This window comes from Ictidomys tridecemlineatus, chromosome 8, assembly GCF_052094955.1.
Source record: "Ictidomys tridecemlineatus isolate mIctTri1 chromosome 8, mIctTri1.hap1, whole genome shotgun sequence".
NCBI lineage: Eukaryota > Metazoa > Chordata > Mammalia > Rodentia > Sciuridae > Ictidomys > Ictidomys tridecemlineatus.
In genome coordinates, this window is record NC_135484.1 from 113429108 (window position 1) to 113452851 (window position 23744).

A 23744-nucleotide genomic window follows, 5' to 3' on the forward strand; every position below is an offset into this window, starting at 1 on the left:
TGAACTACCTCTGAACAGCTCAGGAAAAAAAAATAACTGAACTATTATGAATAATTGAACCTTATGAAGTAAGGTTAATTATTATTAACCTTACTTCATAAGGTTCCCACCTGTGCCAGGTGCAATGCTGTGTGCTGAAATAAATTATTTTGTATAATCCTAATGGGAACCTTATGAAGTAACTACTATTACTACTCCCATTTTACAGATGAGGAGACCGAGGCTCAGTGTTTAAATAACTTGCCCAAGGTCACACAGCTGATGGACAATAGAGTCAGATGCCACACTCTGAACTGCTGGGCTCTGCTGCCCTATGCACAGTCCAGTCCTAGACAGACACATTGTCATTATTCGTTTCCAAAGCCTAAGCCATCTTGGATAAGCTGAGGACTAAGGGTCCAGGCTCATGGAGCTCAGAGACCAACACTTGGATTCCAGAGAAGCATAACTGCTGGGTTTCTTCCTTCTGAAAAACAAAACATAAAAACCCCCCTTCAGTCTAAAAACCGCACTAATCAAGAAGTCTCTGGGCTGCAAATGAGAGAGAACTCAAGTTACTCAAAAAAGGGAATTTATTGGCCTGCATTCTAGGAGGGGCAATGGTGAGATTTGGGCACTGGACCCCAAGTTTCAAATATCACTGGGGCACCCTCTCTCATCTCTTGACATAGCTGCTGCCCTGGGCACGCTGCCTGTCTTCTCTAGAGCTTTGTCATGGATGGAAACCCAGCTGCCAGCAGTTCCCGGATCACACATCAGCAGAGGTAGGATTTCATTTCCCAACTACAGGTGGAAAAATCTCAGGGAAGGACTCTCATTGGTCCAAGTCCTATGTCCTCCCTCTGAACCAATCACGATGGCCTGGAGCATGTGGTTCTGTGATTCGCTGCCCAGCTTGTGTCACATGTCACCCATGTGCCCATTGGGGGGTGGGTCTGTTATCAGAAAAGCAGGGGGAGGAGGAATCAATGCGCATGTGGACCCTGGCCCGAAGCCACAGTCACCCCAATTTGTACCCTCTCCAACTGGCAATACCAAACCTGCTTTCCTCCTTCCTCCACCAACACCAAGTCCCCTAACAGGCTGCTCCTTTCACATTCTTTTCTTCAGAGGGGTCTGCGTGGTCTTCAAATTAGAAGGGGGAGTGGGGTCTGTCATTTTTTTGCAAGCCAGTTTACTCGTGGAGGTATTTCAACTTCCTGGACTGCCAAATGGGGACCACGGAGTCTACTCACAGAGGCCTGTGGAGGCCCACAGAGCTAATGGATACAGAAATCACTTTAGAAAGAACAAAGTGCCATATTTACAAACACAGGATGTATTTATCGATTTATTTATGTTCCTTTGTGTTCCAAAAAAAGGATTTGAGGTAGCTTACAAAAATGCACACAGTACAGTAGGATAAAAATAGATACAAGTGATCCAGCCCAAGGAAAAGCAAGGGTGGGAAAATGAAATAAAGCCAGGAAAACGCTTGTACATGGAAAGTTAGGCTGCAAATCCCTGAACAGGTTCAGAGCGGAGCTTCCTCAGGAACAAAGGGAAGTGGGGAACTGATCAGTTATGAAAGGTGTGGTGGCCCCAAGAGAAAAGCATATCAGCACGTCAGGAAAGGCCTCAGGGCTTACCTCGGGGCCAACGTCCGCAAGAAATTTTTGTCTGATGAAGAGGATTCTGTGGGATCCAGTGTCTGCCTTGTCAACAATATTTGGATCTGTTTCTAAATCATATCACCTGACACCTACTTCACAGTCTCACCTGGATCTTGTTTATTTGATTTCTTTTTAACTAAAAACTGGACGCCGAATAGCAAGTAAAAACATTCATTTCTTCAGTCTTGTTTTCATTTGTTCATATGGTAAAGCGAGGCTGGGTGCAAGGTATATATGAGTTTTCCCCAGCCAAGTACATGGGCAAAAAAAGTTCTCGAATCCTGGCTTAGCTGAAACATAAAAATCACTAAGACATAAAACTGATCCAAGCAGACCATAAAGACACTGCTGCTCTTGCCTCAGAACTTGGGCTATAATCTGCTGCCCTGGAACAAAATTCAAACATAAATCAGCTTCCACTGTATTTTTAACCACCTAGGAAATTCTTCATTTCCTGCCTGAAATGCTTCTGTCGGTGAACGATGCCACTCTCCCTCACCCCTGCTCTGAAAAGGCTCCCTTGGGGCAGTGGTGGGGACCGGAGTCTGGATCCTAGTTCAGGAAAGCACAGGATGTGATAAGGGACAGAAGAAACCGTCTCCAGGACAAATAGGATGGGGCAGGGACTTGCCTATACAGTGCTTTTGTGCCAAGTTGAAAAGGGCGCCCCTCTTGGCAGGAGGAAGACCCCTGGGTTCCTACCTGGGATGCCCCCTTCCCCCTGCCCACCACTGTCTCCTCTGAGACCCAGAGCCTCCACCCCCACAACAGCATTTTCTTCTCTTTTTTTTTCTCCTTCTTTTTATTTGTTCTTATTAGTTGCACGTGACAGCAGTATTTTGACATATTGTACATATAAGGCGAATGACTTGCCGTTCTCTGGTTGTACATGGTGCACAGCATTCTCTTCTGAGTTTCAAATGCATCAACAGTAAGCACCAGACAGCTGGCATTTAATTATATGATGTCTGGCATTCCGTATTTCATGCTGTCAGTCTGTCTCTCTAACTAGATTAAAGATATCTTGAGGATAGTGATTAGTTCTTATTTTATATGTCTACCTTACAGCTAACAAGTGTACCTTATGTCTGGGCCTCTTAAAAATAACAGGATCATAAAAAACAGAGCCCCGGAGTGTCTAAGATGCCTAGTTTATCCTTGCTGTGCCCATTTTGCAGACAAGGAAATTTAAAACCAAAGAGGAGCCCTGATCTGCCCCCCAAGATCATAGAACAAGAACTTGGCAGGAATGGCCTCAGGGCTCCTGCCTGCCAGGGTAGGGCTCTATCTCCCCTAAACACTCAGCTCTAAAAACCTACAAATGAGGTCTTTTAGAACCACAGCTCACTGGGGAACAAAGACAGACACACAGACAGCCGGCCCACAGCGGTACATCTGCTCGTGGGCAGAAGTGTCAGCACAGAGCCCGCCAAGCTGAGGAAGGCCCCGCCAACAGCCCTGTGGGAATCACACTGGGCCTTTGTAAGTGCCAGGGGATGAAAGGACCTTGGTGGGCTCCCTGAGGTGCCTGCAGCCTCCCCCACACCCTGGAGGTCCCCACTGTGGGTCCTGGCTGAACACGTGAAACTGACTGATGGGCAGTGAGGGAGGGGTTGAGGCCTTGCCCCCGTGCAGGCTGGGCCACCCTCTGCGGTGAACTACGTGAGAGCAGAAAACCATACCTGTACTTGCCCCAAACGCATAACAAATACTCCACGGTAATGTTAAAGCCAAGAGAAACCAGAATCCAAACACCAAAAAACATCAACAGCAACAGTCGCTCAGCAAAACCCTGTAATGAGAAGCTGGCAGCAGCCTCATCAGTCCTGTTCTCTCTCCCAAGCAGCAGCTCTGACTTCTCAGTCATTTTACAGTGACCCTGCAACCCCTGCCATGGTGAGTTCATTGGATAGGTGTGGAGCCCGGCACAGTGGTGCACACCTGTAATCCTAGCAGCTCTAGAGGCTGAGGCAGGAGGATCGCAAGTTTGAGGCCAGCCTCAGCAACTTAGCAAGGCCCTAAGCCACTCAGACAGACTCAGTCTCTAAATAAAATATTAAAAAGGGCTGGGGATGTGTCTCAGAGGTTAAGCACCTTTGGGTTCAATCCCTGGTACCAAAAAAAAAAAAAAAAGTGCAGAAACTGAGGCTCAGCGAGCTGGACTCTCTTGCACCACCCCTCATAGCTGCTAAGTGTAGAACTGGGATCAGAACTCAGGTTGGTCTCACTCAAAAAACACTCCCAACCCCCACTATCCACTACAACCCACAGAGACTCCCGTTCTAGCTCCACGTCAAGTGTTTTGTCCCATCCTCAGACCCGGGTGACAAGAGTTGGTTGGGACAATGCAAGGCTCTAGTGGGAGAACAGCTTGCCCCTTAGGGAACTGGAGAAAGAGCCGGGCCTGGCAGGAGGCACACCCGGATCTCCGTGGCTTTTTCTTGGTGCTAAACAAACGCAGAAGGAGCCACTTCTAAAAGAACACAGTGTTTTTCCTCCTCTTCTCACCTCCCCTGGGCCGGTGCCTGTGATAATTGGGAAGCACAGAGTCTGGTTTTTCTGGGACTGGAACCAACGCTGTAAGAGTGTTCTGACAATCAATGTTGTTGATTGACAGCTGATGGACAGTGTTCCTGAGTACGTTTTGCCTGTGCTGAGCGTTAGGCTGAGAACCGCACTCAACAACTGCTCGACAGCCAGCGTCCTGTCTGGACAGAATTTACTGCACTTTCCCTCTGTGGGCTGCAGTCGGGCGGCCAAGTGAGATGCTATCTCAGGTCCTTCCAGCTCCATCACTCCACAGCTCTACCAAGGGGACAACTCAGATCTGAAAACATTTCTTCCCCCAAACAATGAGTTGAGGTTATAATTCACACAGTGTCACAGACTCCAGCAGAGAGAGAACTGGTCAGGAAAGAAGGTTCTCTGATTCTGGCCTCTCAATCTTTGACCCACTAATTCCACTTTTGTGAATTTATCTTAAAGAATACAGAAGGACAGAGCTCTGGGTACAAAGATGTTTGCTTAAACGCTATTTGGAGGTTCTGACCTATAATAATCATGTCCAATACAGGAAGGCAATGGGGCTGGGGTGTCGCTCAGGGGTAGAATACTTGCCTAGCATATGTGCAGTGCTGGGTTCAATCCCCAGCACTGGTGGGGGAAAAAAAAGGAAGGGGGGGTGTATTCACCTGGTGGCATCATCAAAATGATAATTCTGAAGATGTGAGAAAAAGTCTATAATGCTGTTTTTCAATTTGTACTTTGCCCTACAATTTATTAAGTCTCCTGTTACTATTTTTTTAAAATTAAATAGACGATAGTAGAAAATATTACAGTGCATCACAGATGGTAAATATACTTATTGTGAAAATTTGGTTTCTGTTATTCAAGTAACTGGGCCATGATATAAAATATATTTTTTATAGTGGGGTCACAGTTGAAATATTTCAAGGGCCATGGGTCTAGAATGTACTAACCAAGAATATAAAACCCTGTATGTGAGTCCTGGCTTGGAAGGGAACACACTAAAACAAAGGTAGGAGTTGGTTAGATTGGCACAATAAAGGACGCTGCTTCTCATTTACAAGTTTTCTTTAACTTTTTGTAAACTGTTCTTGTCCTACAATAAGAGAGAGAGAGAAATGAGTAAGAATACAAGACAAAAAGGAAGGCTAGCATTAGAAGCTCATCATCAGATCCCAAAGTGCAGAGGGCTCAAGGGGATCTTCCTGTAGGAAGAGTGCTACAGGTTAGGCCTTAATTTTTTTTTTCTTTATTTTTTATGTGGTGCTGAGGATGGAACCCAGTGTCTCACTCATGCTAGGTGAGCGTGCCACCACTCGAGCCACATCCCCAGACCCTGGGCCTTAATTTGAGTGGAAGAGGGAAAGGTTGGCCTAAAACTGGGTAGGGTTGTAGCTCAAGGATGAGGGGTACAGGAGATGGGGTTAGAAACAGCGGCTCTCAGCCTGGTGCAGTGGCCATGTCTGTAATCCCAGCAGCCTGGGTGGCTGAGGTAGGAGGATTGCAAGTTGGAGACAAGCCTGGGCAACCTAGCTGTGACCCTGTCTCAAAATAAAAAATAAAAAGGGGGAGCAGGGCACTGTGGCCCACGTCTGTAATCCCAGCGCTCGGGAGGCTGAGGCAGGAAGATCGTGAGTTCAAAGCCTGCCACAGCAAAAATGAGGCACTAAGCAACTCAGTGGAGACCCTGTCTCTAAATAGAATACCAAAAAAAAGGAGCTGGGGACGTGGCTCAGTGGTTGTGTGCCCCTGAGTTCAATCCCGGGTACTCCCTAAATAAATAAATAGGATTTTTAAAAGGTGGTATGTAGCTTATGTACCAGGAGGTAAAGCGCCCCTGGTTCAATCTCTAATACCAAAAAAAAATTTTTTTAAATGCTCTCAGTGATGTAAAGCGGCTTTCACCCAGTCACCGGCCACTGCCCCTCCCTAGGCCTTATCCGCTCCCTATCCCTAAACTGAAGTTTCAAACGGGACACTGCCCCTCAAAAACATGGCTGCGAAAGGGTGACGAGCCCCTCAACAAGATGGCGACCGCAGTAGCCCCACCTCCCGATGCCCCGGTGACCAATGAAAGAGAAGCACGCGGACGTACGCATGCGCGGTGCGCACGAGTGGGTGTGTCCAGTGATGTGTGGGGGATCCCTACAAGCAACATGACTAAAAAGAAGCGGGAGAATCTGGGCGTCGCTCTCGAGGTGAGGGGAGAAGTGAGGATTGGGGCACATCGTTAGTTGCCTTCTCCTGGCTGCAGGGGAATGGGTCGGTCTGGTGGCAAGGTTAGAGTGGGCCAAAGGGAGGAAGCGAGGGCAGCGCAGGTTTGGGAGAGGGATGAGAGGGCCCGACGCGGTCTGGAGGTGAGGGGACCCAGAGGTAAGGGGGCACGCCGCGGGCACCTTAGGAAGGCCTGGGGACGGGGACTGGGACCTCCAGAGGGGAAGAGACCTGGAAGTGAAGGGACCCTAGAGTAGGTGGGGCACAGAAACGAGAGGACTTAAAGGGGAAGGACACGGGATTAAGGAGGACCCGAGGAAGACATGTAAGTGAAGAGGAACCCAAAGGGACAGTTGACGCCACAGGCGGGAGGGCCTGTCGTTGAGGGGAACCCCCAAGGGCTGGGACCCAAACAAGAGCTGTCAGTGTATTATTAGTGGCTTAAATATCGCCTGAGGTGGGAGAACTTTCCGCCAGAGTGCCAAAGCCTGGAGCTTGGAGAGTATTTGAGAGTTTGTCAAGTGAATTCTAGAAGTGGTGACGTTTTCCAAAGTCTTAAAAATGGATTGACCACATGTGGTAAGAAAACCAGCTAATGCCTAGAGCACCTACTGTGTGCTGCTTTCGCCCGCACTGCATGCCTGTGAGAGTCGTGCAGATGAAGTTTCAGGTGGAACCCGGATGTAGAGGTGATGGAGCCAAGAATCAAGCATGAGTGGTCTTTGAGAAAGTGCAACTGGTGTTTCCCGTTTTAGTTCCCTTGGCGCAACCTCCCAGAGGTTGTGAGAGAGGTACAGGGTAATGGACTTCTTTGGGCTTAATACCTAGTTCAGTGATTCTCAAATTTTAACAATGCATACAGTCATCTGTAGAGCCAGTTAAAAAGGGCGAGTCAAAGTCTTTCTTCCATCTCTCGTAATTCAGTAGGTCATTAATGTACATTTTGACAAGGACTCTGCCTTTTTAACAAGCGGTATATATACATCCACACTGATATAGGTGGTTTTAGTAACATACCTTGAGAAATATCAGCCTACTTGGTAGAAGAAAGTTGTTGGAAATGTGAATCTCTTTCTGAAAGAGAATAGAGTATGAATGGCAAAGTGAGATGGCATCTATTGGGAGGGATGACACAGTCTGTATTAGAACACAGTAGGCTGCTGTAACAGGTTTCACCTGAAACTTCATCTGTACAGCTCTCACAGGCATGTAGTGAAGATTCCTGGAGAATGCAAGAGAAATCCCAAAACTTAGTGGTTTCAGGAACAAGAAAGTGTGTCATTTTCTCTAACGGGCTGGAGCAGGGGTCAGCGGACCTGGTCTGGAAAGTATCAGACAGAAAATATTTAGACTTTGCAGACTATATGGTCTCAGGGGTCACTACAGTTGATCCTTATTATTCACAGATTACATATTTGCATATTTGCCTATTGACTAAATATATTCATGGCCCCCAAATCAATCATCTTTTGCATCATTCACAAGCAAATAAAAGAGGAAAAAAAATTTTGAGTCTCCTGAGATCCACATTTCCAGTTAAGGTAAAAAAAATAATGTTCTGCCTTTGTTTGCGTTATTGTACTACACACAAATGTCCTTTCTCATGGTGTATTTAGTGTTGTGTTTTTTGTATTTTTGTGCTTTTTATTGGGATTTAGCTGTTTCAGATGACCCCCCAATGCTAAAGTGCTGCCTGGTGTTTGAAGGTTGTGTGTGCCTTCTGGTGCAAAATGGGCTTGTTAGATAAACTTTTTTTTCAAATGTGTTGTAACTGTGCATTGTAAGGTGCTGTTGGTCATGAGTACAATGTTAATGAATCAACTATATATTGAATACGATGTATTTAAACAGAAACATATAAGTCAAGTTTTGTATGAATCAGTTGATAAAAACATTGTGGCCAGAGGCTTGCAGGAACCTGGTTCAGTATTTGCTAATTCAATTTAATTTAATTTTTAAATATATAGTTTTGCAGTGCTGGGGATTGAACCCAGGAGCACTCTACCACTGAGTTACATCCCCATCCTTTTTAATTTATTTTTTATTTTTAGTTGTTGAAAGACCTTTATTATTTTTATTTATTTATATGTGGTGCTAAGAATCGTACCCAGTGCCTCACACATGCCAGACAAGTGCGCTACTGCTGGCTTCAAAGTTGCCATCCTCCTGCCTTGGCCCCCCTGAGCTGGGATTATAGGCGTGTATCACCGTGCTTGACTTACTTTTGTTGTTGTTGTTTGGACAGTACTTGAAGTTGAACCCAGACCCTCATACATGCTAGACAAGTGCTCCACCACTGAGCCCATCCCAGCCCTTGGTGGTATTTTATAGAAAATAACTACTACGAATAAGAAGAAGTACCTGTCATAACACAAAAGCAGGCTATTTGTAAGTGAGCAAGTATAGCATTATGCCAGTAAAGCTTTTTTCCCTCCAACAAAAACAGGAAGTAGACAGTCTTTGGCTCTTAGCATCATTTGTCCACCCGCAATCTAAAGAAGGTGGTGGTCTGCCATCTCCCTGAGCCTTGTTATCATCAATCTAAAGAAGGTGGTGTTCTGCCATCTCCCTGAGCCTTGTTATCATCTTATCAATGAAACCAGGGTATACTCCATTGATGTTTCCACTGTCAGGGAAAGAGAAAGTAGAAGAAGCACCCAGTGTCTTAAGGATCCTGGGCCTGAACTCTGCATTTTTCATTGGCAGGAACCAAGATTTGTGGCCTTACCTGTCTGCAATGGGGGCTTAGAAATGTGCTCACCAGCCGGGGGGGCCATGTGCCCAGCTATAGCTCCATTACTGTGAAAGGAGGAGCTAGTGTGTTTTAGCAGACAGGCTGCACTGCAGTCGGCACCTTACCTCATGGTGTGATTTGAGGATTAAATGAGACAATATGTGTGAAGTGCTTGGCATGTGCCTGGCACAGGGTGAGTAATTGATAAATAGCAGCTCTTTCTTATTCTCATCCTTTGCAGTTCTTTTGCATCCTTTTACCATGGCTGTGTCAACCCCTGTTTGGGGTTTAGTTTCCTCATCTATAACAAAAGATTTGCATTTCACCAGGAGTTATAAATTCATTATCTCCAAATAAAGATCATGATGTCTGGTTTGGCTTTTGAGTTTTGAGTTTTGACACAAGTGTTTTGATAGGTCATTTATTCTAGGGCGTTTTACTGAGGCAGATTCACTCTTCTTTTTGTTACTCTCTGTGTCTCAATATACACACAATTTATATAGATATTTCAAAATAGGCATATATAAATAGATATATCAAGATCTACATAAATATGCAGATATTTGCCATACTGGTATCTTGGTCACTTTTTGCTTGGATAGTCAAGAGTTTGAAAATTGTAACTCTGTGCCTTGGAAAAAGCCTGGCATCTGGCCGCCTCCCATCCTTGCTCCTCGGTTGCCCCCAGCGGGTCTGAGCATTGAATGTGCATCGATGCTCAGTAGATATTGTCCTCTTATTAAAAGTCCTGTGCTTGGAGCCAATGAAGTGGTGATTTAATCAAAAATGTTTGTTAATCTGACGAGTGCAATAAAACCCCCACAAGTGAGTGATCTCAGCACTTGCAAACAGTCGCCACTTGTTGTAATGAAGCAATTACCAAGCAGGCAGCTTCACCCTCAGGGCGGGCGCAGGCCAGCTGTACTGGGCAGTCACCTCCTAGGACAACCAAGGCACCTTCTAGCCTCCAACACTCGTGGTTCCTTGTGAGGTCTTTTTATCTGACTCATTTGCCACCTTGTGAGATCTCAGAGTTGGGGATGGGGAACTGGCTATGAGTTTTTAGCTTCGGAGAGTTTATTCTGAATAACGAGCAAACTATAGTTCAAATGAGAAATTGCCAGCCTGGTACTGATTTTAATGTGTGGGAGGAGAGAAAGGTTTCTTATCAGTCTAAACTTACAGGAAGATTTTGGCTGATGTCAAACTTATTTATGTTTTTCAGTCTCTGATAGTAATGAGCTATTACTTGGTCATCGTACTTTTCTTTTGCAGCCAGACTGTTCAACCTAGTTTCATTGAACAATTGATCTTAACAGATGTATGATGTCTTGGCTAACATTTTAAAGGGGATCATTTGATTGGATCTGATCCCTATTACAGAAATCTGGAAGACTTTTGGCTACAAATTACAGAAAACTGACCTTAATGACTTAAGCAAATAGGAGTCTACTGTTTTTTTTTCCCCCATAGAAATATGTGGATAGGTGGCTACTGACATTGGTTCAAAAGCTCAGTTATGTCAGAGCTAGTATTTCTTCATTCCCTTAGCTATTTCTTCATGGTCATAAAATAGCTGCCACGGCTCCAGTCATGTTCAACTTTAAGTCAGGAAGGAGAAAGGAATAGCAACACTATTTGTCCCTTTTATTGGCAAAATATAAGCTCTCCTAGGATTCTCCCAAGTGATTTCTGGAATATATCATCATGACCAATCCCAATGACAGTGAGGCTGGGAAAGTATCTGTTGCACTTTTCCAACTTCTGTAGTAGAGATGAGCAAAGGAGTGGGGTTGGGAGTCCCTGCTGGACTGGCCAACTAACAGTATCTTCTGTTAAGAAATAAAAGTTAGTGGAGCCTTTAACTTTCTACCAGGAGGAAAGAAGTTTGACACTGTAATGTTTTGTTTGATGTCCTCTCCTGCTGTAAGCTCCATGAGGGCAGGCAGGGGCAGAAGCAGTGTCAGTGAAGATGGTCTCAGCTGTTCTGGGACAGCAGAGCACAAGGCAGTGTTATAGAAGCAGCTTAGTGGACCATCAGTAAATATTTGCTGAATTGGTTTGAGTGATAGGAGGAGGCACTTGAACTTGCCACCCTGACATCTGGGCTTAGCCGAGTGGTTCAGTGGGCAGAGATTAGGAGGCTGCCACAGAGCCCGCAGTTAGAGCCACCTTCCTGGGGAGCCACCAGCCAGTAGCTGGGGGAGAGGATCTTGCAGCATGCCAAGAATGTTCAGGGCCCACTGACCACTAAATGAGCCTCACCTGCTGCCAGGCAAAAGCGACAGGTCGCCATTGGGCAGGTGATTTCTCTCAGCAGCCTGCGTCTGGCTCCGCTCCACTTGACGGGGGTCAGGAGACTAAAACCTCATTACCTAACGCGGCTGGATGTCAGCATGTGTGGAGTGGCTGTTTGCCAGCATCTTAATTAATGAATTCATAAGGCGCGGGGCGGATGCCAGCTCTTGAAAGTGCTTTGAGCCTTCAGTGATGAAGAAGCTTTTGCTAATTTATCAAAAATATATATTGGGGGAGAGAAGAGAAAACAAACCCCAAACACCATTTTGGCGCAGGGACACCTGAAGGCTTGAGGCGAGGACTGACCCGAGGCTCCTTTCCAAGGCCACTCAGCCTCCATCTCAGCACCCCAGCCTCAGAGCTCTGGTGGACGGCAGCAGGGCCCCTCGCCTTCATGCCCTGGGGTCGCGTGAGTGTCCAGAGAGGCGGCAAGCCCTTTGGCTCACCCTCTTCTTCCTGAAAATGGATCCTTGATTAAAATCTGGGGCAGCTCGCTGTCTTCACCTGCTCACCTGGGAGAGAAGCTGCTTCTGGGGCCTCTTGACTGGGAAGCCATGGGTTTGTTTTCTGTCCTCAAAGAGCCCTGCGAGCCTCCTTCACAGAAAAGCATCCCTTAAGTGGTGCTGGGGGAGTTGGCCCTTTGGGGTTTGTGGCTGGTCACCTGGAAAATTGAGGCCTGTGACCCTCATGTGACTTGGCTGTGTGGCCTAGAGGCCCTGGATGGAAAGCCCCGGGGCTCCTGCCAGGGACCATCTGGGCAGGTCCTCTGACTCCTTTACTCATCGTAATAAACATCCTGGGGCCACCTGACGTGGGAAGAGGTGGATTTCTAGAAACCCAGGCCCTCGGCTGCCAGGCGGAGGTGAAACAGCTGATGCCTTCTCCAGGCTGTGGCTTCAGGAGGGGAAGGCTTCGGTGCCCTGGGGGTGGAAGGCTTGTGCCCAGTTAGCCCAATCCTCCTTCTTGAAACTGGATCTTTTGTGTGGGTTTGGGGGCTTGAATGGACAGTTGGTTGATTTGAGGGCAGATGTCTGGGGTGTCTGTGAAGTGGGGAGTCAGCATAGCACATGAAGGGGGTCCTGGCCCCTGTATCGCAAAGCACCTGGATTCCAGTGAGGCCCTTCCCTCACAGCGTGTCCTTTGTGTGGACTGAGACCAAGCAAGGCCCTGCCGAAGGTTGTTCAGGGTGGAGGAGCTGCTGAAGCCAGGGCAGCATGCTCAGATGGCCTTCAGCTGAGGCATGGAGTGACCATTCCCAGAACTCTTTGCTTTGGATGTTTCCACGAGATGTTGGAGAGACGGCTTGAAGAGCCCCAGCTTGAGAACAGAGAAACTCAGATTCAGACCCCAGTCCTTCCACTTCCCAGATACACGGTGAATTGCTGCTGGTCTGTGCTGGGAGCTTCTTCCTTGTACAGTGGGCGCAGCCTCTTCCTTGCAGGGTGGACGCAAACATGGGATAACATCCATGTAGCTGCCCACAGATTGCCTGGCACTAGGAGTTGCCCAGAGTCCGTATTTCTCTGCTTTCTAGTTATGGGGTGATGGTTAAGGGCACAGACTTGGGCCATCTCGCTTCCCCATTTACTGCCTATGGGACCCCCCTCCCCCATGAGTTACTTCATTCCCATCATCTCTTCATTGTAAAATACGAAGACTTTACCCCTCATTCTGCCTTAAGCCAAATGTGACTTAATACGAGTAGGCGCCTGGAGCAGCAGGTGGTGTCTGGGACATGCTACAGAAGCATCGTGGCTCCTGTTGTGGTGGAGGGTTAGTTTTGCATGGACTCTTGGTTTCCAGAAACCGCTGTGACTCATGCTGTATCATCCAAACATGTGAGACTGCTTGACCTGAGCTCGGCTCAGGTGCCTGGCACCAGGCTCCTTATTAGAAGATATCACTGTCTGCCAAGACCTAGCCAGGCAGGTGCAGGGTATGCCCATGGCCACTGCCTGAGCCTGGAGGCAGACCTGATCCCAGCATCCAGTGTCACCCACTGGTCAGAGATCTCAGGAACAAGACTCAACAAAACTGGAAGCCACTTTCTAAGCCAGAAAGCACAATGAGTTGTATGGCCCAAAGTTGAGCCCCGAGAGTGCCTCTGCCTTTTCCTTGGACAGTGGTTCATTAGGGATTTGGCAGAGGGCTACCTCCCAGGCCATCTAAATGCTCTGTGGGAGCACCATTCAGAGCCCTGCCCACCCTCAGTAGGAAAATGGGGCAAATGACAGCCGGGACTTGTGCTGACTCCTGCTTGTGGGCAGAATAAAAGCTGCGGGTAACCCCCCCTGCAGCAGTACCTGGAGCTGGTGCCCCGCAGGGCCTGACCTGACCCGTGTGCTCAGGCAGTTATCTGTGCAGCAGAGCAAGGTCCCTACCTCCAAAGAGGCCTCATTTGGGCTTTGATTCCTGGAGGCTCCACACTCCTGAAAAGATGCCTCATGGGGATTTCAGAGGAATTTTACAGTTTCTCTTAACACAGTGGTTTTATGGTGTATAGGACCCCAGGGAGACTTCCTAGAGCTCTGGGAGTGAGGTGATATTCCCAAAGTCTGTGCAGCAGAGGGGATTGTATTTTCCTGGCCTGGGGCTGCTGCACTGCCAGCTGAGGTACGGAGCAAATGGCCCCGGCTGCGCGCAGGCAGGGCTCTCGGGGAGGCTGCAGGAAGCCCTTTTCCCTGGTGACTGGAGGGAGGAAATCTTCCCCTGGCACCTGCCAGTAGGAGTGAAGGCCCAGCTTGGCTGGGGCCCTGTCCACAGCACCCCTCAGGCCACTGCAGCCCCCACCAGCCCTGACTGCCAGGCTGTCCTCAGGTCTCCCCGCTCTTCTGCAGGGAGCCTCCCTCCTCTGTGGAGGCTCCTCCGCCTCACACTGAGCCCCAGGTTTCAATTCCTGAGTCAAATCCATGCTTGGGTGTGGAAAGGCAGCCGTACTCACCCTGCTGCGCCCGCCTCTCTTGGAGCTTTTCTGTTGAAGTGCAGACTTACTTGGTCCCCAGCCACAGGGCCCTCCCCAGAAACTTCAGCTTTCTCCTCCTTAAGGGTGCTTCTCCACCCCACCCCACTCCTGCTGTCTACCTCTTTCCCTCCCTTTCTCTTCCTTCTCCCCATTCTCCCTACCTTGGCTGACTCTCCAGCAGGTCCTGCAGGCAGGAGTTAGCCACTGCTGGTCTCTAGGTCAAGAACAGCGCTCCTGTCAGGACATTCTGCACGTGCCCACCCACCTGTCTCACTGCCACCAAACGGCTTGCACAGGACCTGCCAAGTCCTTAGTCCATGAGGTGCCAAGGGGCACTGTTTGCTAACTTAGAAGGAACTCTTGCCACCGCCTTGATTTCCTGGGGTCCCTGTGCCAACCTGCAGACTATAGCTCTGCTCTACCTGCTGGCTTGGTGCAGGACTTGGACATGGTGCCCTGCCCCCCTTTGTGATAACTGACCTTGGTTTTCTGAGTGTAAACGTAACCCAGATGCTTCTTAGTTTTATTGTCCACACTGTGAGTGAGGTGCCCACCTTCACTGTTTCCATTTTGTCAGTGACAGTCATGATCTCCACTGCTGCCCCCTTGAGCTCCAGGCAAGTCCCAGGCACAGATCTTCCTGCCACTGTCCAGCCTGCCAGGCAGGAGTCCTGGGGGCTTCATGGCCTTCACCATGTAACCTTCCCTTCCCACTGGAGTTTGTCTAATATAGCTTCTTACTGTGGTTTCTGGGCTCATGTGTCTGCTGTTTAGCTGACTGCTAGGTCCCTAGAGCCATGATGTGAGTGAACCCCAAGTCTGGCTGCCAGGCTTCTCCTGCCATTCCTTGGGTCCTCCGATGCTCAGCCCTCTGCTGAGTCTGTTCTGCCTGGACAGCTGCCCTAGCTCCAGGGCCCAGCCCAACTCTATCCCCAGGCAGAACACAGAGGTTCCCAGCGTGCTGGGGGCTGGCCAGTGGAGGTGCTGCTGTCCCCATGGTACACCCTCTAGGTTTCTTGCTGTGAAGCCCTTGGTAGACTGTGAGAAGTAGCCAGATCTGAGCCAGAGGGCCTCCTTGCCTCTGCTGCTGCCGGCAACCCAGGAGGAGTCCTCTCCCCATGCTGCACTTCGCGCCTTCTCTTATTCTTGCCACCGGTTAACTTGGTTTTTATTCCCCAAAGATCTGGTGAAAACCACCCTCTGCTAAGAGCAAACATGTACTGCAGCCCTCCGTGCAAGGCTGTGCTGTGACACTGTGCTGCATCACGTCCTCGTGCTCTGGGATGCGAAGTATGATGATCTTATTTTTATGAGTCAACCAAGCTACGGAACTAGGGAACTCACCAGTCACACAGAAATTAATGACTGCCAAAACACTGGTCACAGCCACGAGTCCTACTAGTACACTTAACTTGGAACCGTGATTCCAAGCTTCTGGGCACTTGGGCTCCCAACTGCTGCCCAGCTCTGACCTTTACACTTCTATAATACCCCTGACTTTTCTTGTCCTTTCTCTGGTTCTAACCCCCTTGTTTGGAGTCCTGGCCATCATGTTCTGTGTTGCCTGTAGTCTGTGACGTGCATGATTCATGGGTGTGTAGTTGAGAGGTGACGGTCCTCTCCCACCTTTTTTCTTGGTCAGTCTGTAGCCACCATTCCCAATTCAGGTCACAACCAAAAGAAATATCCTGATGCCCTCATCCTGCCCCCTATGCAGCCAGGTCCCCCAGAGTCTCTTTCCCCATTATTACGGCTGCTGAGAGCTGGCTTCTGTTCCACAGTGCTGCAGGGGGGTTGGTTGCCAGCTTCCTGAGCCAGGCCCAGAGTTGGAGACCCAGCAGGGTCACCTTCTAAGGATGTGCCTGTGGCCTACTGAAGAGCCTCTGACAGTCAGCCTTGCCTCCCTCAGCCCACATCAGGCAGCTGGGTTGTGAAGAAGGGGATCTCACTATTTAGAAGGAAATCAGAGAGAGCTGTCAGCAGGACATAAATATTCATAGAGGGAGGTTAGAACTTGAGTCCCTAAACCTTGATTTGTGTTTGCCCGCTTAAGCCTCATTAAAAAGTGGCAAATGAAAGTAGAGATATTCAGTGGAACTGCAAATAAATTGGGCTTGTTCAGATAAAGGCCCCCAACTGCCAGCTTCTCAGCCCCTGTCCAGAGCATAATGGCAGATTGGCTTGGCTACTTAGGGTTTGCCAACCTCAATTTTAAGATTTTGCCTAGCATGAATTCCTAGCCTTGCTCTGGGACAATTAGCACTTGTGTGGGCACCTGGTAGCCTTCCAGAGGGTTTAGGGATGGAAAGTCCCAATCTGCTCCTTCCCTATAATGACTTACAAACCAGGTCCTGGTTAAAGTGGGCGCAGGAAGGGCTCTAACCTGGAACTCAGACTGCCTGGGCAGTCTGCAAAGCTTCATAGTGAGGGGATTATGTGCACATATGGTTGTCCCCTGAACCTGGGCCCTGTGTCGGGGTGAACTGCTTGGTGGCCTAAAGCATTGACATCAGCTGTTGCTCTTTGAGCCTAACTCCCAAGCCTTGTTCCTTTCCCTGCTGTGCGGCTCTAGGAAGGCCTCTGGCCTCGTCTCCTAGCTTGGTTGTTCCCAGGACAGTCCTCCCTTTGGGTGCCCATTAACTGAGAAACAGCACAATTAGCCAGGCAGTTAACTCGAGGCTCTGCAGTTGCTCCCTCCCACAGGGCCCTGCTTAACTGGGCTGAAGTTGGCAGTGCTGGGGGCTACAGGAAAGGTAGTGGGTGGTGCATCATTTGGACCAGGCCTCAAGACAGGGAAAGTGTCTGAGAAGGGTGCTGGCCAGGGAGGGCACAGAGGTCCACAGATTTCAACTCAGATGTCCTGACACCCAATCCCGGAATGCCTGCCTGAGACTCAAGGGCCCTGACAAGCTACCTGGGAGGCAGGATTCTTTCTTGCAGGAGGCAACTCCAAAAAGGAATGGTGCACAGAGCTGGCTGAGACTGATAAGAAGGGGGGCCCCACTCCGACTCCTCAGAAAAGTCATTTCCTTTGGGGAGCCAGGTTCTCCCATTTGTGAAATAGAGGTCGTGCTTGCTGTCCCTCCTGGGGATGTGGTGAGAATGAGCAAAGTCAGAGATGGGAAATGGAGTACGGTGGGACTCTAAGCACTGTGCAGCCAGCTGCTCTGCAGGACACAGCCCCAGAAACCAAGCCACCAAAATCTAGGCTCTCACTAGCAGGGCTGGCGTGGAAGCAGAGCAGGCCCAGGCCTAGAAAGGCAGGCGATGAGACCTAGCAAAAGACTGGAGTCAAGAGATGGATGGGGGCAGGGGCTCGCTGTCAGTGCATGATCCTGAGCCCAGGCTTGCACAACCTGCTGGTAGTTCACGGAACATTTTTCCCACAACTCAAATATTTTCCCAAGAACACACCTCTGGAACCATGATCAAAACATGTGGGAAGCCATTCTGACACGTGATTGGGTGGCTCCTAAGGGTCTGAGGCGTTCTGGCTGTGTCAGAACTTTCCCGGCCCTTTCCTGATGAGAGAGCCCATCCATGTGGGGGTGTGCCTGACCACTGACCCCGGGGGCCCATTCACTGCCCCTGACCTTGGAGTGCAGTCCCCCCTCAACCTTCATTGGATGGAATTCTCCCCTGAATCTCTTGTTCCCCAATAAAAAGCTACTCCCAGGCGTGTTCATTCTCTCTCCTGCTAGCCCTGAGTAATCCTTGCTGCCCTGCTGGGCTGTTAGAGGAGGGAACCAGAGAGGGGAGCCTTCTCAGACCTGGCAATAGAAATAAGGTAACTGAGTCTGTGTGTTTTATTTCAATCTCTTCTAGCTAACTTTTATGCCAAGAACCTCATTAATGAAACCATTGCGCTGGCCGCATGGTGGAAAAACAAATGGAAAAGGATATCTTTGGCAACTGGCCTTTCAGTTGCTTAGGTGTTTTGCCACACAAGTTACAGCTACCTTGATGATGGGCAATGTTTTTACACGAGAACCAAGTCAGAAATAGAAGTGGTTTTGAGTAACTTTTTTTTTTCTCCTGCTAATTTTTATTGATTCCTGTAGGAAATGTCTGTTCTTACAGCTTGGACTAAGATATGAAGACGAGCCTGTCGATGAGGAAAACCTCTGTGTTTTGGCCCTGGGTGCTGAACCACCTGCCCGAGGAGCACCTGGAGCCTCGAGCCTTGTGTTGCAGGCCTGCCCTTGCCGGGCTCTGGCTCCTGCTCTCTGGCCCTTAGATGGGGAGATAGAGCTGACCTACGGGCTGCTCCTCTCTCCCCACAACCTGTGCTTAGTCCAGTGGGTGAGGACAGCTTTGAGACCCTCGCAGCACCCACTGCCCTGTTTTCAGGGGGACTCGGGCTGGAGCCCAGAGCTGAAGCATGCAGTGGTGGAGGACAGCAAAGACACTCTGGGGCACCGGTGCCTGGTGCCCTGCCCAGTGGAAGTGAACATGGCCTGGGACAGGGTGGATTTGAGACTTGCCTGATCCCAGGGCATTTTAGCTGCAGAGCTCTGCAACCAGTCTCCATCTGCCTTATGTTTCAGATTGATGGGCTGGAGGAAAAGTTGTCCCAGTGTCGGAGAGACCTGGAGGCTGTCGACTGCAGGCTCCACAGGGCAGAGCTGAGCCCAGAGGACAGGTAACGCTCCTGACCAGCCACCCCCTCCCCTCCCTGCCCTTGTGTCTGTCCTGAGTCCCCAAAGTGAACTAAGCTTAAGGCAGAGGGTTTGGGTCCTTAGGTCAACTCCTGAGACCTGGGCACTGGTCCCCTTTGTTCACACTGTCCTGTTTGCTGGCTGCCCCCAGGTGGCTAGAGGAAAAGGGCTTGAGCCATGAAATTCCTTCCCCACAGGAGGTCTCTGGAGAAGGAGAAAAACAGCCTAATGAGCAGAGCCTCCAACTACGGTAAGAGAGTTCCCTTCAGATGCCCACCTTGACCTCCAGGACCCAGAGTTTGGAGGGGCCAGGCAGCCCAGGGAACCTAACAAGGTGGTCCTTTAAGAAGGAGCCAGCCCCAGGAGGCTGAAGGAACCTGCCGTGTGGGAGGAGAGCTGGTCTATTCTTTGTTCCAAGGGAAGAAGGATGACCCAGGGCTCTGTCTTCCCTCTGGGATGAAGGGGTATGGCTGTAGCCAGGTCCCCTCCCCCCCTCCTACTGCCACCACAACTCCCCTCCTGGCCAGGAACTTCCTGCATTTGGAGTAGGGCTGACAGATACCCCCCCACACACACACACACACACAAACTTGAGTGCAGGAAGGGCTCCTGTGGGTAGAGCAATACTGCCACCTTCTGGGCACTGGGGGCAGGGCCAGGTAGAGTACAGGCGGGGCAAGCAGCTGGAGTGTGGCTGGCTGATAGCCTCAGCTTCCTGAGAGTTGGAGGAAAATGATCTGTAGCAGGTTCTTCAGTTTGTCCCTTCTTGGTTCTCCCCTGGGGGACCAGACCTGGCCAATACAGAAAGAACAATCTGACCCGACCCAACACAGTTGGGCTGGGGTACCCTGGGCTCAGTCTAGCCCACCCAGAGCCGCCTGTGAGTCCCTCCCTCCCTTGCACATGATGGGTAGGGCCTCAGTTCCCCTCCAGCTTAGCAGTTTTCACAGACTCACCACAGCATCGCCACTCAGTTTAGCCTTCATGGTGTACCAACCACCTGCATGTCACTTGGAGGGACCCATATGGGTGTAGCCACGGGTGTGGCTACAGAACAGCAGGACTGGCTTCCTCTAGAATGGAGGATGGCTGCCTCCTGTCAGCAACCCTAGATTCTGCTGAGCTGGGCCCCCAGCAAAAGGCAGGATCTCAAGAAACATGTGGCCCTGCCTGGCCACCCCAGTATCTGGCTCAAGATACTGTCCAGACTCCACTGAGTTTCCAGTTGGCTGGATGAGACTCCTGGAAGGATGAGCACTGTAGAGCCCACTGACAGGTGAAGACTCACCTGATGTTACACTGTATCTTAGCTTGGCTCTCAGGTGTGGCTTCTTAGGTGACCCCTCACATCCCATCCTCAACCTGGTTGAGGAGCCTTGGTATTAGGACTTTTAGGCCAAAATCTGTACCTAAAATGTTATGAAGATCTGGGCAGATCAAGGACAGGTCATGTTTAAGTGTAAGAGACAGGAGGGACACAACTTCAGTGGTGTGTGTATCCATTTTGGAAAGGGAGAAAGAACACTTATGGCCTCCATTCCCTGTCCCATACCAACTACCCCTTTATCTCCCAGAGAAGGAACTAAAACTGCTTCGGCAAGAGAACCGGAAGAACATGCTGCTCTCGGTGGCCATCTTCATTCTCCTGGCCCTGGTCTATGCACACTGGACCATGTGAGTCTGCAATGCCCCGCAGCCACTGCAGGCTCCTCCTCGGCTCCTTAATTGGGACCAAGCAGCCCTTCAAGTCTCAAGAGGACTACAGTGTCGGGGTGCTTCCCCCACCTAGGCCTTGGAGTAAGGCCTCCTGACGTGTCCTCCCCCCACCCCCGCCTGCTGCCCCCCCACCCCTGCCCCCCTGAGTCAAGGGAGAGGCAATAAAGAACATCAGGCTGCTCTTGTCTGCTGAGTAAATGTCATGGTCTGACTGTAGCTGAGGGGCAGCAGGAGAGTCACTCAGGAATCAAGGAAGGAGACACATTCAAAAGTTCATGGTGTAGAATTCAGAAGGGAGAGGTAAAGGGGTAGTTGGGAAGGTGGGCAGACATTGTGCCACCTGCTGCCCACTATCAAACATTACCTGCCCTCCAGCCAGTGCCAGTACCTCGAAAAATGCAGCCTGTGCAGTGAAGGGTGATTTGGACTTGAAGTGGTGGGAGGTCCCGGAGGAATGTGGAGTCAATCCATCCTCAGGAGGCAGGCAGGACTGGGAGGCCCAGAGAGCAAGTGGGCAGCAAGAGCCATGATAAAGACAAGATTCATGGTGACAGTGGCAGTAAGAGGTGGTGGGGGTTGGCCAAACCCCTAACTCCACTCCCACAGTGAGGCCAGGAAGAAAGAATGTGGGTGCTGCAGCCAGCAGAGGGAGACAGGCTGGGAGCACTAAGGTGAACTCCCTGTGTCACAGTGGGACCCCCAGATTAGGGTAAAGGAGCCCAGGAAAGTAGGCATTAGGGGGATCCAGTATCCGTGTGACAAAGGAGTGGGATGCCATCAGTTTCTGCATACCCTCTACCCTAAAGCAGGAGTGCAGCCCCCACTGGGGGGGCGGGGGAGCCTGGCCACCTGGGGAGGAAGGCTGGCCAGGGTCAGCAAGTCCATTTCTCTCTCCCTCTCAATCCTTGGTCTAGTGACACTAATTGGTCTGACGCCTCTGTTATTTTAGTCACAGACTGATCCTGGATTGTCACAGTGCCACCAGAGTGAGCTATGTGATTTATGTAAGAGGGGGAAGGTGCCTTGCTGCCCTCTTTGGGCTGTGGGTTCATTCAGTCCCCCGTCCCTGCTTCTATCAGCAGCTGCGTGATTTCCCTGGGTTCCTGGGCTCCCTTCTCTAGCAGCAGTCCTGCACGCCCTGAGGGGCCCAGGAGCTTGGACAGGCTCAGAATAAACAAACCTTCTTTTCTCCTCTCTTCTTTGAGTAGAGCTTCCTCTCCCTTCACCTCTGGCCCAGGCTGCCTCATCCAAGCCAGTCCCAGAGCACAAAGCACTGAGGACAAATAGCAACAGCCCCAGCACAGAGCCACACAGGCATTAAAAATATGTTTATCTTTAATGATCCAAGATTCTGCAAGACACACTGATATACCCAGAATTGGGTGGAAATACAGCATCTCAGCGGTGTTGCCGCCAGCTTAGGGGGTGGGAGGCTGGATGCTGGCTGAAGGACCCCCATGGTGGAGTCAATTCCAACCTGCCGGGAGCCTCAGTGCCCTATCTCCATGGAAACCAGCCTGGCACTGGGATGGGGCCCTAGGGAGCCTGCATGAACATCTCTGAGAGGTATTTCCCATTAAAAAACAACCACAGATGCCCTCCCCCACCCAAAGCTGCTGCCCAGCTTCCCCTCCTCCCTCTGCCAAGATAGAGGAAATGGAGTGACCACAGACAGACAAAAGCAGACTGTACCTCCAGATGGAGAGGAAAAACAAAGGAAAGGATGGCTACCTCCAGCTCAAAACTCTGCCAAGACCCTAGGGTGGCTAGGGCACAGGCAGTGTGCGACTGCCACAGGGCTGGTGCTGTACTGACCCTAGAGGTACCTTATACTGGTGGGGCCACTGCTACTGGGGGAGAGGCAAAGGCAGGTTTTCAAGGCTACTTCCAGCCCTCTGAGTTGCCCAACATTTGGATCAAAACGGGTGGCCCAGGAAGCCTCTCTTAACCCCAGGAGGCAGTCACACCAGTCCCAAAGACAGCACAGCCTGCATCTCAATATGGTGTCAGTGACGTCGGACCCACTCTCTTCCTTCCCGGCCTGCCGGGACTATCAGAGGTCTGGGCTGGGAAGAATGCCAGGATGGGTGTGGGGAAGAGATGAAAAAGTCTTCCAACTTGGCATCAAAACAGAGCAAGTTCAAAGAAACAAAACTTTGATTTGTACAACAGCTGCTCCTGGCCAGCTCGTGACAGTGGGCCATCACCCACCCAGGATTGGCCTAATAAAAGTTGGGCAAAGCAGGGGCCTGGCCACCCTCAGAGGCAGTGCATGGAACTCAGAAAAATGAGTCTACAGGACTCTGGAGAGAACGGCAGAACCCAAAGCCTGCTACTCTCTAACACGTCCTCCACCAGCCCACGTGCCCTGGGCACTGACCACAAACCTGCCTCAGGAGCAGCTTCCTTCAGGCTGAGTCCTGGTAGGGGAAACAATTCCCAGGCAGATGGTGTTCCAGAAGGAACATGTGTCCTCTGAAGGCCCTGACTGAGCTCCTCAGAGAGAGGCGGCCATTTGCTCCCAAGGCCAGGCTTAGCTCCCCCCAGTCCCCTTTCAAGAGGCAGAAGGAACCAGTGCTGGGAGCCCCAAGTGCAGAGTGCCCCGTTGTGGGGAATGACAGGGCATTCAGCAGGGTGCAGAGTGCCCCGTTGTGGGGAATGACAGGGCATTCAGCAGGGGTGGAACACCCCAAGGCCCTCAGGCGCTATGCATCTGGATGAAGGAAAGGACGTCCTCCTTGGACAGCTTGTCTGGGTCCTGGGGCTTCTGGGAGTCATGCACACGGATGCCATCCCCCCACTCCCAGAAGAGTCGGCCATAGTAGCAGATGCTGCAAGGAGGAGAGGGGAGAGGTTACAGAGCTATACCTGGGCAGCCCAGGACCAAGAGCCCACCAGCCCACCCCTGGCAACAGTGACATTGACCCTCTCAGTTGAGGGTCTTCTCTCTGGTAAACTAAAGGTACCCAGTAGGCACCAGCTCC

The 23744-nt window shown here is 50.4% G+C and overlaps 2 protein-coding genes across 2 annotated transcripts in view; one reads left to right on the plus strand and one right to left on the minus strand.

Moving 5' to 3' along the window:
• Positions 1 to 6276: 6276 nt before the first annotated feature.
• On the plus strand, positions 6277 to 20940 carry Ccdc167 (coiled-coil domain containing 167). Its single transcript, XM_005318740.4, has 4 exons — positions 6277 to 6376; positions 18934 to 19028; positions 19242 to 19294; positions 20619 to 20940. The coding sequence occupies exons 1-4, from the start codon at positions 6335 to 6337 to the stop codon at positions 20720 to 20722; spliced, it is 294 nt and encodes a 97-aa protein (XP_005318797.1). The 5' UTR covers positions 6277 to 6334; the 3' UTR covers positions 20723 to 20940.
• Positions 20941 to 22077: 1137 nt separating this feature from the next.
• Cmtr1 (cap methyltransferase 1) overlaps positions 22078 to 23744 on the minus strand; it is a 48680-nt gene continuing 47013 nt past the window's right edge. The window contains exon 24 of the mRNA XM_005318739.5: positions 22078 to 23591. Within this exon, the coding sequence (XP_005318796.1) occupies positions 23459 to 23591 (133 nt within the window). The 3' untranslated portion in view covers positions 22078 to 23458. The remainder of the gene's footprint in view (positions 23592 to 23744) is intronic.